The following is a 17,758-nucleotide window of genomic DNA, read 5'->3' as shown; positions in this document are numbered from 1 at the left end:
CTTTTGTCAGTGTCTGACAGATAGTTGAGTCTCTGTTGAATGGTTGTTAAATAAATAAGACAATATAGATAGTACTAATTAATAAGGGCCTATAATATATAGGAAAAGATAATAGCTGTATCTCTTCTGCCCCTCCCCATATTTTCCCTTCCCCTCTCCTTATCTGCTGGCAGATTGTCTGAAAGGTAAAACACTTCTCCCAGTATGTCCAGTTGTCAGGGACTGGGAGGTAGGCATATAAGAGCTCAAACCTTGTATTCATGGATTGTATTATAACAACCTGTGTTTCTTGACTTTTTTGTCAAGATTTATTTTTATTTATTAATGTATACAAGAATCGGGGTGCAGGGAGCATGGGGTGAGAGAATTTACCAGAGGCAGAGTGAGCAAAACTTTGAAGTAAATTAGTTTAGTGATTTTTGTGAGTTTTATTTTATTTTTCTTAAGGATTTTTTTTTAATTTATGCATAGAAGAACAGGGGTCTAGGCCAGAGGTGCAGTGGATTAGAGGATTTACCACAAACAGAATGGGGAGCAGAACAGGTAGATCTACTGAAATACACTGCTGAGGGAGCAGCGGGCAAAATGGGAGAGATGTGCTGTGCCATGTTGGTCATCTCCCTGGCGGGGTTGGGGGGGGAGGCAAACTCATGCTGCAGTGGCTGGCAGTAGCTTAATAGTGCTATGACTTAACCCCTGCACCACCAGGGAGGCCTGTTTTTTTTTATGTTTTAAGTAATTTTCCCAGACCTTGGTCAATTTAAAAGCCATTGTTGAGAATCTCTATCATAAGTAATTAATGAAGAATTTAAGGAGGATAGTATACACATTGGTGACTGAAAGCTATCAATGTAGCAAGTAGCTGTGGAATGTTTGTTTAAACTCTCCTCATTCATTTTGGATGACAGTTAACAGATTCTGCATACATGACTTGCATTGGTCTTTGTAATCATAGAGTCCACACTATGTTGTTGCAATCAGATTTGAAAACCTCCAGAAACTTTCCACTTCTTACCAAATCAGGCCTAAATTCCACTGACTGACTTTGGTTTTGCTTTGCATTTTTAACCACATTTTCTACTACTTCCCAACTCTTAGCTCTCGTCAAGCTGTTACCTATCTCCAGTCTTATTTTGGTCAGTATTGATTCTCTGATTCGTCTATGTCTCAGTGTTCATATACATTCTGTAATTTATTTTCTTTTTCTTTCCCTATGCTATCTTCACATACTACCTTCTTCTTCTTCTTTTTTTTTTTTTTTTAAAGATTTACTAGATTTACTGGGGTCTAAACTAGAGGTGTGGGGAAGTGAGTGGTGTGGGGAGGTGAATGGTGCCAGGAGGTGAGAGGATTCACCAGAAAGAGTAGGGAGCAGAACAGGCAGATCTACTGAAATACACTGTTGAGGGAGCAGCAGGCAAGACAGGAGAGCTCTGCTGCACCATGTGGGTTATGTCCCTGCCCCAGGATCGAACTTGTGCTGCAGTGGCTGGGGATAGCTTCATAAGTGCTGAGACTTAATCCCTTGTGCCTCCAGGGAGACTCACCTACCTTCTTTTTTAAGGTTAATATAGGTCCTTTTTTGTGAAGTGCTCCCCTGACATATTTGACCATCTCTTTAAATATTGCAGTACCAACCAGCTTTACTAGCATTTATTTAAATAGCATAGTTCCCCCTTATCCCTGAGGAATATGTTCCAAGATCCCAGTAGATGTCTGAAACTTTGGGTAGTGCCAAACCCTATATATACACTATGTCTTTTCTATACATACACACTTATGATAAAATTTAATTTTGCATAGTAAGAGATGAGCAACAATAATATAATAGGAAAATAATAACATATAGTATTGAAAGTTGTGTAAATATGATCTCTTTCTCTCTCAGAATATCTTTTGTTTGTAATATTTTTTGGACCACAATTGATCACAGGTAACTGAACCTAGGAAAATGAAACCTTGGATAAAGATGTATCTATTCTTCCTTTTGGTGTTTTGTCTCTCTGCCTTATTTCCTGAACTAGATTGTAAGCTGCCTGGGAACAAGGCCATGCATTATCTCTTTGTATTTTCCACAGTGCTGAACTTAGGGGGAAGTTAGTAAATGTTCATCAATTTCTTATCAACAAGCAATCAGTAGAAGTATAGTCTCTTAAATTGGATATTGTGGGATTTTTTTTTGATTAGCTCTGCATATTTGTCAAATGTAATAAAACTGTTTCTTATAGGCAAAAACCTAATGCAAGGATTGTAGATGCACTTAACAGTAATGGAAATGGATACAAATGATTTAAAACTGATTGAGAAGGTTTATTCTGAAAGATGGCAGGCCTCAAATTTTAACTGTTCTTTACTGTAAATCTTCATGTTACTTATGAATAATATTTGAAGTTGTTTCTAAGGTTTATACAATAGAAAAATATAGTAACGTGTAATATATAAATATTACATGACTGTATTTTAAGTATATAATATTATGATACTAAGTCTCTGCTTTCCAGTTCTAGTCTTCATCCTTGTGGATTTGCTGTTTCATGTTTTTTGGTGTTACAGAGTTTAGAATCTCTGGGAGTGCCAGAGAGTTATGAGGGTGATTGTAGGAAGGAATCTCATGTTAAGGCTTTTGACATGGAGCACTAGAATTGTTTGATTATATTCAAACTGATTTAAAAGTTTTCTACTTAAAGAAGAAAGGGGTATGCTGTGAAAAGTAGGTCATTAGGGATCTTCTCATGCTTAGGGAGCAAGAAGTTTTGTGCACAGGGTACCTTGAAGTCCATCAAATTTGTTGGTGATCTGTGAAAATGTTTTCCTTCTCTGAAATTTATAGCCTAAGTCTGGTTGCCTCATGACTTGTAAGAGGACCCTAAAATGCCACAGGCTTGAAAGGTTTGGTCATCTAGGGACACATGCAGAAATCTGAGTTGAGTGTGCCATGAGCACAGATAGGAGCCTGGGAAACGGTGGTAGTACTTGTGTGGTTCTAGAGGATTGGGCTGGCGCTTCTTTAAAACGGGAGTGGGGTGGGGCCGTGAGGGACTAAAATGAAGAAATGCTAGAATACCTATTTTTGAGATGGGAGTGGACAGTAGTAAAATTGTGACAGAGGTGTGCTTTTCAGTTTGATTTGTGGACAATTCCTGTTTACTCTTCCAGTCCAGGTGTTCAGATATCCTGCTTTATAAATCTGACTGGCCACATTTTTTTCATACTTTTTCCTGCATCAGGAAAAGCCACTTGAGCCCTGTAAAAGGAGTTGAAGTTTTTCCTATAGGCAGTAGAAGTCACTGATTAGTTTCAAATGTTCCAGTAGAAGCAAGTTGATAATATTTTCTTTTTGGTGATTTATCCCTACTGCAGAGTGAAGAACTACTGTAGGTGGAAGGTAGAGTACAGACAGTAAGGACCCATCAGTTGTATACATGAAGCAGCTAGCGCCCAATAATACACTCTGTGACCATTAATCTATTTATATGACCTTAAGACTTTGCTTTCAGTTGGTGGTGTGTCTCTTTGTAAGAGAATGTCTTAGATAGTTTTTTCTAAATACTTAATTTTGTAGAAGAACTGGAGTGTAAGCCAGAGGTGTGTGTGTGGGCGATGGGGTGAGATGATTCATCAGAGACAGAGCAGGGAACAGAACAAGCAGATTTACTGAAATACACTGCTGAGGGGAACAGAGGCCAAGCCTGGAGAGGTGTGCTGTGCCATATGTGGGTCATCTCCCTGGCCTGGAATTGAACTCAGGCCATTGCATTGATAGCGCTGAGACTTAACCCCTAGGCCACTAGGGAATCCCAGAATCTTTTCTTCTAGATGATTATTATGCAATATAGGAGTTGGAGGTGGGGGACTATGTAGCAGAGTATCCTGAGGGACTAAGCAGTTTATTCCCAGAGTGAAACACTGTTATTGATGGGAGTCAATTCTAAGGTGTTCTCAGATGAAGGAAGTACTGCACAGGAGTATATTTTTCCAAGATGAAAATTACGCAGGAGAATAAGCAGCTATAGAAATGATGCAGAATTTCCTTGCAAGTTCATTCTTGCTTGCTATAGAGAAATTTTTTAACTGCCTGAACAGGTTTTGCTGATAAGCATATTTTAGCATGTTTGTGTTCCCTGAATAAGTATGTTTTTGTCAGAGTTCAAAATTTGGGTGCTGGAGGGAAGAGCAGTCCTTCAAATCAGTTTATTTACATATAAAAAAGCACCATTAATGATATCTTGATAATTACCACTGTCTGAAGTTAAGCTTTTTTCATGGCTGAAGTTAAAACAGTATGACATTACGGTTGGATATTTCACTTTGGCTATAAATTCTCTTGTTTTTAAAACATGTTCAGGAAAAGGGTTAATCTTGAAACCACAGGTATGGACAGGTCCAGGTATGTGATCTGTTTGGCTGTTTTGCAAGGTGATATAAATGCTGCCTGAGTGTAATCTGACACCAGGTAGGCCCAAGTGGCCAATGATGGAAAGTGGAGAACAATGTGAAAGAACTGGAATTTCAGGTCTGGATAGTGAGTAATTGCAGCCTGCCCTCTGAGCCCTGGAACTGTTCATCTGGATGTCAGCAAAAAGGTGAAGGCATAGAGAAGTCAGACTATTTGGTTTGATCTTACTTTTTTTTTTTTTAAACCTTAATGTGGTTGAAAGCTAAGGTGAGCTTATTGGGTTTCCAAGGCCTGCTTCACTTTGCATATGTCATCAGAAGCTTGACTCTGAAACTCTCTATACAAAAAATCACCAGCTTGTGCTTCATTCACATGAAAATAAAACTAGAATTTTGAAAAAGTTCTAAGTGCTTCACTTGCCCTTGCTTCTCCCCCATGTGCAATGAAAAATGCCTAAGGCGGGATGGCTGCTTAAAGGTTTTGGGGATAATGCATATGGTACTTGTATGGGTCCCATGAATGTATTTTTAAACTTTTTCTGGGTTTTCTTATATTTCTTGAATATTTGAAAGTATTCCAATTAAAAGATAAGGATATAGAAACATTTACTTTTTGAATTAAATTATGAGAACCCTGAATGTATGCTGTGGGGAATGATTTGGTCCTCTTGTGTCATTGACTTGGGTTCCCTATTTTGTGTTTGGTGTACATGATTTAGAGAGGGCTATATAGTGAGCTTTATTTTATACTGGGTGTCTTTCTTCTTCTTCAATAGGACTAACCTTATTGGAGGAAGTTCAAATCTGGTTATATTTCAGTAAATCTGCCTGCTCTGTCTCTGATGAATCATCTCACCCCGTTGCCCACACACACACCTCTCGCTTACACTCCAGTTCTTCTACAAAAATCATTTATGATTTTTTTCCATATCCACATCTAAAAAGTATAAATGATAATAATATTATATTGAAAAAACTAGCAAGGAAAATGTCAATAAAGTATTTTAGTGAGTTATTAAGTTGTGGTAGCTTTTATAAAAGGCTTATTTTTTTAAAAGATTTATTTATGCATACAAGAGCTAGGGTACAGGCCATAGGTGGGTGGGTGGGGGTGGGGAGGTGAGAGGATTCACCTGGAGACAGAATGGGGAGCAGAACAGGTGGAGCTACTGAAATACACTGCTGAGGGGAGCAGTGGGCTAGACAGAAGACGTCTGCTGTGCCATGTGGGTCACCTCCCTGCCTGGGGATTGAACTCGTGCTTAACTGGCTGCGGATAGCTTCATAGTATGTCGACTTCACCTCTTTTGCCACCAGGGATGCCCTATAAAAGGCTTATTGTTTCCATTTCACTTTTAGTCTGAGTGAGGGTAAAACTAGATAGATGACATGACAGAGTTTGATAAAGAACAGTAGTAGTAAAAGTTAAGATTTACAGCAGTATAGAAAAATTTACAAACTCATTCTGCTTCAGTTTTCCCTGGTAAAATGTGATTAAAAATTATTTACCAGGTATCAGAAGGTTGCATGGGTAGTGTGAAGACCTTTGCTACAGATACTTGTGTAAGGGATTGCTTATTGTTCCAGATATTCTTTTAAAGAAAAGACTACTGAGGTTCTATTAATGTTGTTATTGCGGTATGAGTGGAGAATTTGGCTAGGAATCTGGGCCTCTCTTCCCTTTTTTTATTTTTATTTTTTGCCACTAATTGTCTGTGTGACCTTGGTAGTCAGATTATTCCAGGCCCAAATTTAGCTGTTTGATGAATACATTGTCCTAGGTAATCTTTATATCTTTTCCAGTTTTCCCAAACTTTTGGTTGAGAATGGGAGGCCCTTCAATGATAGTGCAGAATTTATCTGATACCACTGAATTTATATTTTCATTTTGGTGGGAGCTAATATAAAGCATTCTAACATAGTAGAAAGAAATGACAAGGCCTATAACTATGGTTTCTTATAAAAGGACTCTATGTCATTGAAGCTTACAGACTTATTGCTTACATTTCTTATTTGTATAGCTTCTCTCATTTTCTTCATTCTGTTTTCTTTAATTGTATTTCTTTTAATGTAATACATTTTTCAGTGCTCATGCTTTTCTTATAGGCATGTCGTGTTGAAAAGGGACTATATAGTAGGATATCACTTCATGTAAAAATACTTTTGTTCAGATACTTGACATTTGGGGTTGCTATAGAATTCTAATTCTTTAGATACTCCCAATCCTATCTATCTATCTATATATACACACACACACACACACTTTAATAAAGGTAGTCATTCAACCATGTCATTGCCCTAAGCTGATAATATATCCTACCTTCTATGGGCCAGAATTGTCTAAAACCTTTTTGCTTGCTTGTTTGTTTGTTTGATTGGCTTCCTTTACTAATTTTCATAGTGAGAGTGATGAGTTGGTGGTCAAGTAACTGCCCAAGGGTAGTAGTGATTTTTTAAAAAAAAATCATTATAAATTAATGCTTTTTAGACCCTTTTCCTTTTGAAGGAAACCTAAATGTAATTTTAATCACACTTAATAGCCAGTAGCGAGGTATAAAGTTTTGTGTTTATAATCTATAAAATCTTTCTGTTTGGAATAGGTGCATAATGGAACTCAGTGTAAAGGGACAGGGCGAGAGTGTGAGACAGGGTGAGAGCCTAGCCTTGAAGCAATTGAGTTCACCAAATAGGTGCTAAATTTTTAGACACTAGAATAGAATTACACTTTTGTTGATAATTGGGCTGTGGTGTTCTTTGTTGGAGTGTGATAAATAGCTGTGGTAAAGGAGACTCCCAGGGAATATGGAAATGAGGCTTAAGGAATAATTAGTTACCTGGTATGCACCTGTTACCTATCTCTTATGCTCTCCTTAGATTAGAATGAAGCTAATATATATTGAGTAAAATTTATGTGCCAGGCATTCGTTACATACATTTGCATTCTGCAGCTCTAGATTTGGGTGTTATTTATTATACCCATTTTACAGAATGGAGAAACTGACTTCATATGTTTTATAGAAAGAAGAGACTTACACTTAGTAAGTTACTTGTCTATAGTCACATGCAAAGATTAAAACCCTAGTAATCTTTCTATAGAACCTGTACTCTTAACTATTTTGTTTGATTTACTGTTTTGCCTTAAAATTGAACCTTATTTTGGTGATAAGAGGTTAGGTCCTTGAAGAATAAGAACATGATCCTAACCCAGTTGAAAGACATGAGAACCAGTTTAGGAGTTTTTATAATTTGGGGGATGCCCAACAAGATGACCTCTCACATAAGTAAGTCTTTGTGTTGAATAAGCAATTTCACTTAAATTTTCCTTGTTGTCTTATAAAGACTAAATGATACTTTGAAAGTGAAATACGTTTGAAAATTATTAATACAGCAGTGTTCCTGAATATAGTACATATGGCTAGTGGTTAGTAAATTTTAGCAAGTTTTAAATTTACTGAAGACCTTATACTTTGTTTGAGTGAAACAGAGGCCTTTTTCCTCTTCAGAGTACCCATGTTTTTCCATACTAGGGCAAGTTTGAGGAACAAAATGTTAGTTCGGTTTTGACATGTTTTAGACACATTGACCTTGAGGACCACTGACATATATGTATCTGATAGTTTAGTAAGTCAATTTGGAGATTAAGAGCTGAATTAGAGATGAAAATTTCTTTCCCTCCCAGTTTGATTTATGTATTCACTTAGAAATCTGTGTTATAAACTGTTACAGAAAGAACGGTTTGGGTCGATTTAGATATGAGCCTGTGCATCGTAGTCATGGAGTCCTAATTTAGAAGTGGGAATTCTAGTTGTTCTTCAGTGATGTGCTCAGACCTTGAGAACTTGGGCACAGGGACTCAGTTTACTCATGAAATTGAATCATTGATTAGGATGTTGTAAGGGCAGGACTGGGCACAGTGCAGGTTTTCTGATCCCATGCAGATCGGGTAAAGGAGGAGTCAGAGTCCTCAGTGGTTTTGCAGGTCTTTTATTTGGGGTTCACCAGGCATATGGCAGGCAGGGGTGCTGGCTGGGGGACTGGGAGGCTGGCAGGCCTCCCAGCCCCCAGCAAGTCTTCACTCTATCTGGGCTCTCTGGCGTTCGTTCTGCTGCTTCTCGGCTTCTCTTTCGGTTCTGCTGCTGCTGGCTGGGGCTGCTAGCGTCCCCCCCGTGACGCCGCCCTTAAAAGCACAGTCTTAGCTCAGCTGAATCCCATCTACCTATGCCCACACCCTACTCCAGGTGCCCGCCATCAGGCATGCATTCAGGACAAGGATCCATCATCTATTCTGATGGCGGAAGGGCAGAAAAGCCTGATATTTTCTTTACCCTACAGATGTTTAGTGTCATTTATTACCAAAAAAACTGTGAAACACTATGGCTTTGTTATGTAAGTACTTGTTATGATACTGCTGAATCAAGAATCAAAAACTTCTTCCCAAGAACCACCTTGGGATCATAGACCTCGTAAGTATTCATAGAAGAAGAGGTGTGGGAAAGAGCAAAAGAAGATTAAAGGATCAGAGGGGTAATTAAACCAATAAAAGAAAGCAAAAGCTTATCTTATAAATTTGCAGTTTATGAGCTTTTAGGTAGAAATGAATAAAAACAAACTCCCTTCTCCCCCCCCCCCAAAAAAAAAAAGGTGTTCCTCTCTTAACAAACAGCTAGTGATCATGGGATCATTAAGTTTTGGTTTAGTATGTTGGTTGTTAATATATACCAGTAGTGTGTAAGGTGTGGGTATGTTGATTGCTTGTCACTATTTTTGTGATCTGAAAAACAATTAAAGTAAAAGTGATGTGGAAGTGCTAATAAAAAAAGTACATGATTGCTGCAGAAAAGAAAGTGAAACAACTTTACACAGATGTATTTATATTGGTATTTTGTTCCAGTGTCACTTTGTATTTAGTAACAAATGGATTTTGGAAATCTTTTGGAATCCAACTTGATACAGAGAAACTTTTGCATCAGGAGACATCCCTTGAATCTGTCTATATTTTCTTTGCTATGGGATTTCAAGTTTAGGTAAATAATTTCCTCCTTATCAAAAGTACTGTAATTTTTTGAAATAAAGAATATAGTTAGGAATAGCTTAACTATTTAATAACCTTTAAAAAGCAATTATCTTTCATTAATATAGCCCTTTTATTATTACTTTGAGGACACAGGTTTGGTACATACAGAAGAAATTTTAGATAGTGATTACTTACCCAGAAAGGTACTGCTGTAATTATCTTGGTGCCTGGCACATTGATTGCAAATAGTAAGCACTCATACATTGACTTGAATAGGGCTGGGGTGAATAATTTTCAGATGTGTGATTGTTAGTGCTAACTTGGCAGTTTGGGCAATAAATGCTGTATTTTTTTTTTTTTTACATTTTTTTTTTTTAAAGTTCCATATTACCATTTTATTTTGTTTTGTATTTTTTTAAAATAAATTTTATTTTTATATTCCCCATACAATTGCAACCCCCCCATTCTGACCCCAATCCCTCCCCTCCTGCCCCCGACCCCCTAAAAAGTGTCTCTGGTTCATAGTTGTTTGTCGATTTTGATTTTCACTTTCTTATAGTTATTCATTTTCCTGGTCCCTTATTTAAGTTTTCTAGATTCCTGCTATGAGTGAGACCATCCGGTATTTTTCTTTTTCTTTCTGGCTTATTTCGCTGAGCATGATCCCTTCCAGCACCATGCATGTTGCTGCAAATTGCATGTGTTTATCTTTTTTGAATGCTGAGTAATATTCCATGGTGTATATGTACCACATCTTCTTGATCCAGTCATCTATTTTTGGACATTTGGGTTGTTTCCAAAGCTTAGCTATTGTAAATAGTGCTGCTATAAACATAGGGGTGCAGGTCCCCTTTGGAATTGATATTTCTGTGTCCTTTGGGTAAATACCTAGGAGTGGAATTGCTGGATCATATGGAAGTTCTATGTTTAGTAGGTCCAGAAATCTCCACACAGCTCTCCATAGTGGTTGGACCAGTTTGCACTCCCACCAACAGTGCAGGAGAGTTCCTTTTTCTCCACACCCTCGCCAACATTTGTTGTTGCTAGTTTTTTTAATATGTGCCATTCTCACTGGTGTAAGATGGTATCTCATGGTAGTTTTAATTTGCAATAAATGCTGTATTTTTTGAAGGGAGAACAAACTAACAGTCCAGGTAGAGGGGTTGGGAGGCTTTGTGAAAGAAATGGGACTTGAGTTTAGCACGGAAGAATGGAAAAGTTTCGAATGGGTGTTGAGAAGTGAGAGAAGTATTCTGGGAATAATGACTAATAGGATTGAGAAAGGAGACAGTAATGGATGTAATTTATGTGGACAACCTTAAGAAGGCAGGCCTAGTGTAGATAGAGAAATAGGGCTAGGTAATACTTTGAAGGAAAAGATTTTTCTAAGACCATTATTCTAAGACCAAATATATGCCTTATGTTTATATCTGTCTGATCAATTTAGATCTAGCACTTTTCCCACCACTAGGTATATGGCACATTGTTCACAAATTACCTAAATATGTTAAAAGACTTTCCCAGTGTTGAACTTGAACTGTTATTAAAAGGGCTGGGGTTGGGTGTGCATGGGGAAAACTGCTGGATTAGAATTTATTTTAGTGAGTTGAAATATCATCTGCACTGGATTCTTAACCGTTATTTTGTTTTGATTTACAGTTAGGGAAATTGGTCATCCATAACCTCTAGAGTCCAGAATATATAGGAATTGGCTTTATTGAAATTAGGAAATCTAGTATGTGATATGACTAGCACATACTAACTGGATTCAAGTTTTCAGGAACACTGATACACTAGCTCAGTTTATTTCTAAGCTTTTTTCTTTGAAGTTGTAAATGGTATTTCAAAGAACTAGATATTATTTATGTGATTTTTTAAAAATATCTTTGTCTTATGTCACATGGCCATAGTTGTAAAAGGCAATTTTTAATAAAATTGTGATAAACTTAAATTTTTCCATTTACTTTAAAAAAATAAGCAAACATCTCTGGCAGGCACTTTTTAAAGCATTTATCCCTCGACTATGAAATTGTTTTCACTTGTTAAGTTGCGTTTCTGTTTTTCTATTGTAAAGTGCAGTTCTTTGCATGTTCTAATTTGCCATGACGTGGTCAAGGGCTGTTTCCTTCCTGTTGCTTGCAAGCCTGTGCTAGAGATAAGGATACATTTCAGTGCATTAAAAAAGAAGCCACTGAAGACAGACTTATGCATGGTAAAGGATTCTACTTATCAGAAACATTTTTTAAAGAACAGAAATAGTACGCTTTAATTTCTGCTTATTTAAAAAAAAACTTTTAAAATAAGTAGTACATAGTAAACTTTAAATATATTAGATTTTAAATTCTTACATATATTGGGCCTAATAGAGAAAATGTCTGAATGTTATTAAGGCAAGAAAATACACTATGAAATTACTCACGGAGTATCAGTTCCCAGGTATGTGACTTGCTGTGTTAGTGGAAAGAAGGAACTTATTTTTATACCTTTATTGTGATTACAAAACTAGTTATTGCTGGTGACTTTTTTTTTTTTTTAATTCAGTACTTTAAGTGGGAGGAGTTATGGGCAGGGAGAATGGCTTCATTTTCAGTAATGAGAGGTGATCTTTACAGGAATGAAATATTATATATGTAAAATCTCCAACTTTAAAAACAACCTGTGTTCATCATTTTTATGATGTTTAAAAATATTAATGAGGAGTACTGTAGAGACATTGCCTTTTGTATCAGATTGTTGTAATTACTTTTTCATTAAAAATATCTTTGCATGATTACTTTTTCATTACAAACTTAAACTTTTATTTTTCAGGCCAAGAAGTTCTAGAGAAGAAAACTTTCAGAAAAACTGCCTCAGAATTATCCAAGTGAACTAAGAAAACTTGAAGCACCTTCCCTAAAGAAAACCTGGGTATAAGTAACTTCACATACTTAGCTGAGAATTTTTTCATTCAGTTGGTCACTGGACTCTGTTGCCTGATACTTGGACCTGTTGGGAATTTTTCTCATGTGGATCTAGGAGGAATGATTTATTATGGCTGCTGTTGTCCAACAGAACGACCTAGTATTTGAATTTGCTAGTAACGTCATGGAGGATGATCAACAGGTATGAATGAGACCCAAAGGAAATTGTATTTTAATAAATTTATTATTGTAACTTCTATTTGTATCAGAAAATTATTTATTCCACAGTAGAAGAAGCTATAAATGTAAAATTTAGATATTAAAAATTTGGAGGTAATGTGATCTTAGGGTAAATCATTCATTTATTAAGAAAGACTTTTAACTTTAGCATTGATGTGGTAACAAGGAAGTAATACTTTTGGGGTTAATCTTGTTTTTCTGCAAAATGAGACTTAACAGTAAATTTCTTAAGTAATTATTTCAAAGATCTGGAGACCCTACTAATAAGACATTTGAATGTCTTTTTCTATTAAAGTATTGGATTATTGATTATAATAGTTGTCTGTTATTATACAGCTTTAATATATTGTATAATTAACATTTATAGGCTTAGGCTATTCATATGAAAAGATGTTAGCAGCCCCTTAGTCATACATTATTTCAGTCCAAAGCATGTGATTCTGAGGAAGTTACTTAACTTCTCTAGATCTAGATTTCCTCATGAATAAGAGAATTGAATTGAAGAATTTCTAAATAGGCTTTAATGAACTTTATAATATGTGCAAATTAATATTTCTAGAATGTAAAAATGTCCAAGAGATACTGAGAAAAGAGTCTCAGTTGATTCCAGTCCCTCCTGCTTTTTTACAGGGTGAGCCTAGGGTTTCTTGGGACTTTATAATTTACTTCATTTTTAAACAGGATATTGGGAATGTAGGGTATTATGTGGGAGAAATGGTATGTTAGACTCAGTGTATTGGGTAAAATATTTTGAGAACTGGTAGGTTTGAAAGATGCCTAATAAAGTTGATTTACATATTGAAAGCCTAATACCAAATACCTAAGTTAAGTAGGCTTATTATAATGTATCATGCTTTTATTTTAGAAGCATAATATCTACAAATAATGAAATTGATTCTTACTTTGGTCTGGGCATTATAATTTCTTAGCTGTTTGTACTATCTGTTGAAATGATAGAATAAATAAATTTATAAATCTACAGAAGATGAGAATTTGGATTAAGGTATCTTAAAATCAAGATGAGCTTTAGCTGGGGAGGAAAAAAAGATTGAAAGAGAGGATTGCTTGTTCCCAATTAAAAATATATTAATTAGATGGATTTAATCTAGAGATAATAGAAAAAATATTTTAGGAGGAGAAAGTGTTTTGAATTTGTTTTAAAACAGGATGTTTCTCTGTATGTTAAGGTTTGAAAACTGTTTACTGTGCAGCCTTCGTAGATGAAAGATCCCAGTCTTGATGTGGTGAGGTTTGTTCTCGGGAAGTGGCCACAGAGGGTAGAGTTCTAAGCAGCTCACTGGTATGCTGTGGTGCAGTGACTTTGATGCCCTTTTGACTATGAGAAATATATTTTGCATTATGGCTCAATATTCCTACATGTGTCTACATAGCTTAAAAAATTTACACAAAATGATACCCTTACTACATATGATGCACTTAGTTTATCTTGGCAAGCTTATTGAAGTTTTTGAATAGGGATATGGTGCTCTTAACATCAGAACACATATATGTATTTTCTTAAGTTTTTTCCTTCAACAAAAGGATTATATGTTAGTTTTTAAGGTTTTCACAGATTTTAAACATATAGGAAAATACTGTTATCTCTATTTTTTCGTGAGGTTATTGAGACACAGAGAGGTGAAGTGATTTGTCCAAAAATCACATACCTAGTTAGTAGTGGACCTGCACTTTGAAACAAAGCAGTTTGACTCTCACTAATGAGGTTGAATGCTTATGATGACGTATGCCAGTCTTAACTGTTTTATAATCAGTATGTAAATGTTTGGAACAATTGGTCAAGTTTAGAGTTCTTCAGGCTGTGACTATGAGCATAGCAAACTTCACTGATTGACATAGCGGAGTATATCCAGTAGTGTCAACCTTATTAGCATCTTACCTAACCTGTGGTTCTATTTCCTTGTATATATTTCTTAACTGAAAAGTTAAAGCATGTCAGTTATCTTTAAAAAAAATTACCTAATATAAAATATTTAAAATAAATAGTAAAAGTCTCTCTTTATGCTCATTTTGTACTCTATTTCCACATACATTTTCAAATCACTCTGTCAATTTCTATCCAAAAAAAGCCTGCTGGGATTTTTGTTGAGATTGTTGTGAATTTATGGATGAATTTTTGGAGAATTGGCTTTGTAATAATATTAAGCTTTTCGATCTATTGACATGGTATATCAATTAATTTTTTAAAAAATTGAAGTAATATTGATTTACAGCACAATGTAGGTTTTAGTTGTACAGTTTCTAACTTCAGCGTATATATCACACCACGCCCACCACCATGTGTCCATTTACCATTTATTACCAAGCAAGATGAGTAGTTTTTTAGGCAAAGGACTAAACCAAAGAATGATGTACATACATATAAAACCTATCTTGTTTTGAAAAGTATATGAAGTGATGAGATGAAAGTATGTGAAAAACTTTTTTTGTGAATTGTATTTCCATTGAATGTATTATAAATATTTGTGCGTTTATCTGCTGGCTTTACATTATTTTTCCACGTGATGGATGGATCATTATTTTATCAGTATTTGATCATGGACAACTGACTGTTACCTGTATTTTGCTATTTCAAACTCTATTGCAATGAATATTCTCGTTTGGGAAGCAGTAGAACTATAGTGGTTAAAAGCTCAGATAGTGGAGGCATAACACCTGGTTTGGAATGCTTGCTCCATTACTTTTCCTTCTGTGACCTTGGTCAAGTTTACTTAACTTCTCTGTGCCTTGGTTTCCTTATATGCAAAATGGGGGTTTGATAATAATAGACCCAATATTAAAAGGTTGTTGTGAGGATTAAATGAATTGATATATAGGAAGCTCTTAGAACCATGCATATTTCCTGATAAATATTGTTTTGTTATTGCATCTGTATGCAGTGTATCTTTGTACATTTGTATGATTAATTCTATAGGATTTCTAAAAGTAGAATTGCTTAGTTTACTAAATGCATATATACATTACCAAATCATTCTTCCTAGAGACCATCTAAGTTTCTAACGTTAACAGTTTATTTCTCAAACCAACAATAACAAATCCTTTTCCCCCCCCCGTTTTGGTCTGTCATTTGGGTATAAAAATTACATTTTGCTATTTTAATTTCCTGGACTACTACTAGTGGCGTTGTTGGAATGTTCATTAATTTTATTGTTCATTTAAATTTTCTTTGAATTAGTTATTGATATCCTTTGCCCAGTAGGAATTATATGTGTGTGTGTGTGTGTGTGTGTGTGTGTGTAATAGCATAGATAATTACATCAGTATCAGTGTCTTCAAAGTAATTGTGTCATGTGGTGCAGCTATTTTTTCTCAACTTGGTACTATCTTTTAACAATATGATACCTCATGCCCTGTAAAAAATTTAAATATTTATCTAAAAAAAAAGTCACCAATCTTTTTTTTCCTTCTTTTTTCTTCTTGTTTGTTTCTATTTAGGCAAATTTTCTTTATCCCTGAAATATTCTCTTTATGTTTAACCTATCAGTCCATGTGTAATCTATTTTTTATAGGATATGAGATACAGGGATGTGACAGCTCCTCTCTTCCACAAATGGTGATGTTGACCCTTCACTATTTGCGTGTTTTTATGATTTACACAGTACAGATACCATACCTTTGTTATCTACTAAATGACCATATGCACAGACATCATTTTTTCCCTTATAGTGTGTTCTGTTCCATTTAACTGTTTTTTTCAGTCACAGTATTTTCATTAGTATCACTTTATAGATTTGATATCTGATAGGATATTCCCCGCCCATTCCCCCAACCCCCTCCAGAAATGGGGATAGAATTTTGAGTGAATTTTAGAATTAGTTTGTTAAATCACATAAAAATTGTGTTGGAATTTTAACTTTTTAAATTAAAAAATGTGTCTTTCAAAGTAATTATGTTTTATGACCCTGTATTGGTTTGATTTGTTGGTTTCCTTATTCAGTCAGTGTTTAAACACACCAGATTAGAATATATTTCTTGTTTTCTGTTATGATCTGTGGTTATTGGTTATAAATGTAGTTCTGTAAAGAAACTGACACCTTTAACCTCTGGTTGTTACCACCTTAGTCATTTCCCTTATATTAATTCATACTCTTCAAATTAACTTGGAAGAATTCCTCTGGGCTGGGGTGGAGGTAGGGGTTGGAAAGGAAATATCAGCATCATTGGCACTGAGAAGTCAATTAAAAACCTATTCTTGCTGTCCAAACTGGGAATGTTTGTAGGTGAAAATGAGACACTTCTGTAGGAGTAAATTCTGTCAAGGTTGAATTGCAGTGTATTTTTATTTGCAGGTTCCTTGACTTGACCTTACTAAATAAGAGTTTATCTGGCAAATGTATGCGAATGAGAAGAAAACTTAAGGCTGTAGAAAGAAGAGTCTAAGGAGAAAGAAGCTTGACTATATGTTCAAATATTTGAGAAGTTAATGAAAAACAACTGGTAGTTCAGTGCTTTGCATAATCTTGCAAAAATGTTACACTGGTTTGTCAGTTGTTTCTGAAAGTAGAACTCAGTAGTTCATGGCTATTTATGCTTAACAGACTTAGCTCACTAGGGAAAATCTTGGTGACCTGCTTGGGAAAGTGAAACAAATATTTTTATATTATTCAATTGCAATATGAGATGGGTGTAATTGGCTAGGTCAAATGCAATGGGCTTGTTCTGGCTGCTGATTCCTAGAAGCTAAAAGGCAACTGAGTGTTGCTGATTTTTTAACAAGCTGCCCTGCAGTTTCTCATAATTAGAAATCACTAATCAATGCAGCAGTTGTAACCACAGAGTGATGGGATAGAGATAGTGGAACCTTTGAACTACATTGCATTTGAACCAGCTCATGAAGGAAGATCCAGTGTATACAATAACTGAAGAAGAACTATTCCAGAACAATGGAATGTTGCAAAACTTTTGATAGATTTCTCTTGACCAGATAATCTAGATGCATTAATTCATGGTTAGAAAATTTTCATGATGCTGTTTCACACTCTTTTTATCTCTTGTTGTATTAATTTTGTCATTTGTATAGTTTTCCCAAATGCTTTTCTGTTTCCCCATTGTTTGGTCACCCACATTCATACCTGTTACCTTTAAAGTTCTAACCATCTTTCAGGATATTAGGACAAAACCTTTTATTCTAGGAATTTATCCTATAAAATCATCCCTTTTGGAATCAACAACTTTGTTCTGTTCATCCTCT

At 35.5% G+C, this 17,758-nt stretch overlaps 1 protein-coding gene across 5 annotated transcripts in view; it reads left to right on the top strand.

Annotated features, from left to right (window-relative positions):
• ELF1 (E74 like ETS transcription factor 1) overlaps positions 1-17,758 on the top strand; it is an 81,812-nt gene that overhangs the window by 35,189 nt on the left and 28,865 nt on the right. For 3 of the 5 annotated variants that reach the window (XM_037526922.2, XM_037526921.2, XM_054701416.1), the window contains exon 2: positions 12,218-12,511. In XM_037526922.2, the coding sequence (XP_037382819.1) occupies positions 12,440-12,511 (72 nt within the window). In that variant the 5' untranslated portion in view covers positions 12,218-12,439. Of the gene's footprint in view, positions 1-11,467; positions 11,622-11,721; positions 11,846-12,217; positions 12,512-17,758 lie in introns of those variants that run through there. The other 2 variants (XM_054701415.1, XM_054701417.1) reach the window with 2 other exon arrangements.

Source organism: Talpa occidentalis, unplaced genomic scaffold (assembly GCF_014898055.3).
Source record: "Talpa occidentalis isolate TD23 unplaced genomic scaffold, MPIMG_talOcc4v2.1 talOcc4.5, whole genome shotgun sequence".
Lineage (NCBI taxonomy): Eukaryota > Metazoa > Chordata > Mammalia > Eulipotyphla > Talpidae > Talpa > Talpa occidentalis.
The sequence above is the reverse complement of the archived record's forward strand: the minus strand, read 5'-3'. Positions and strand labels throughout refer to the sequence as shown.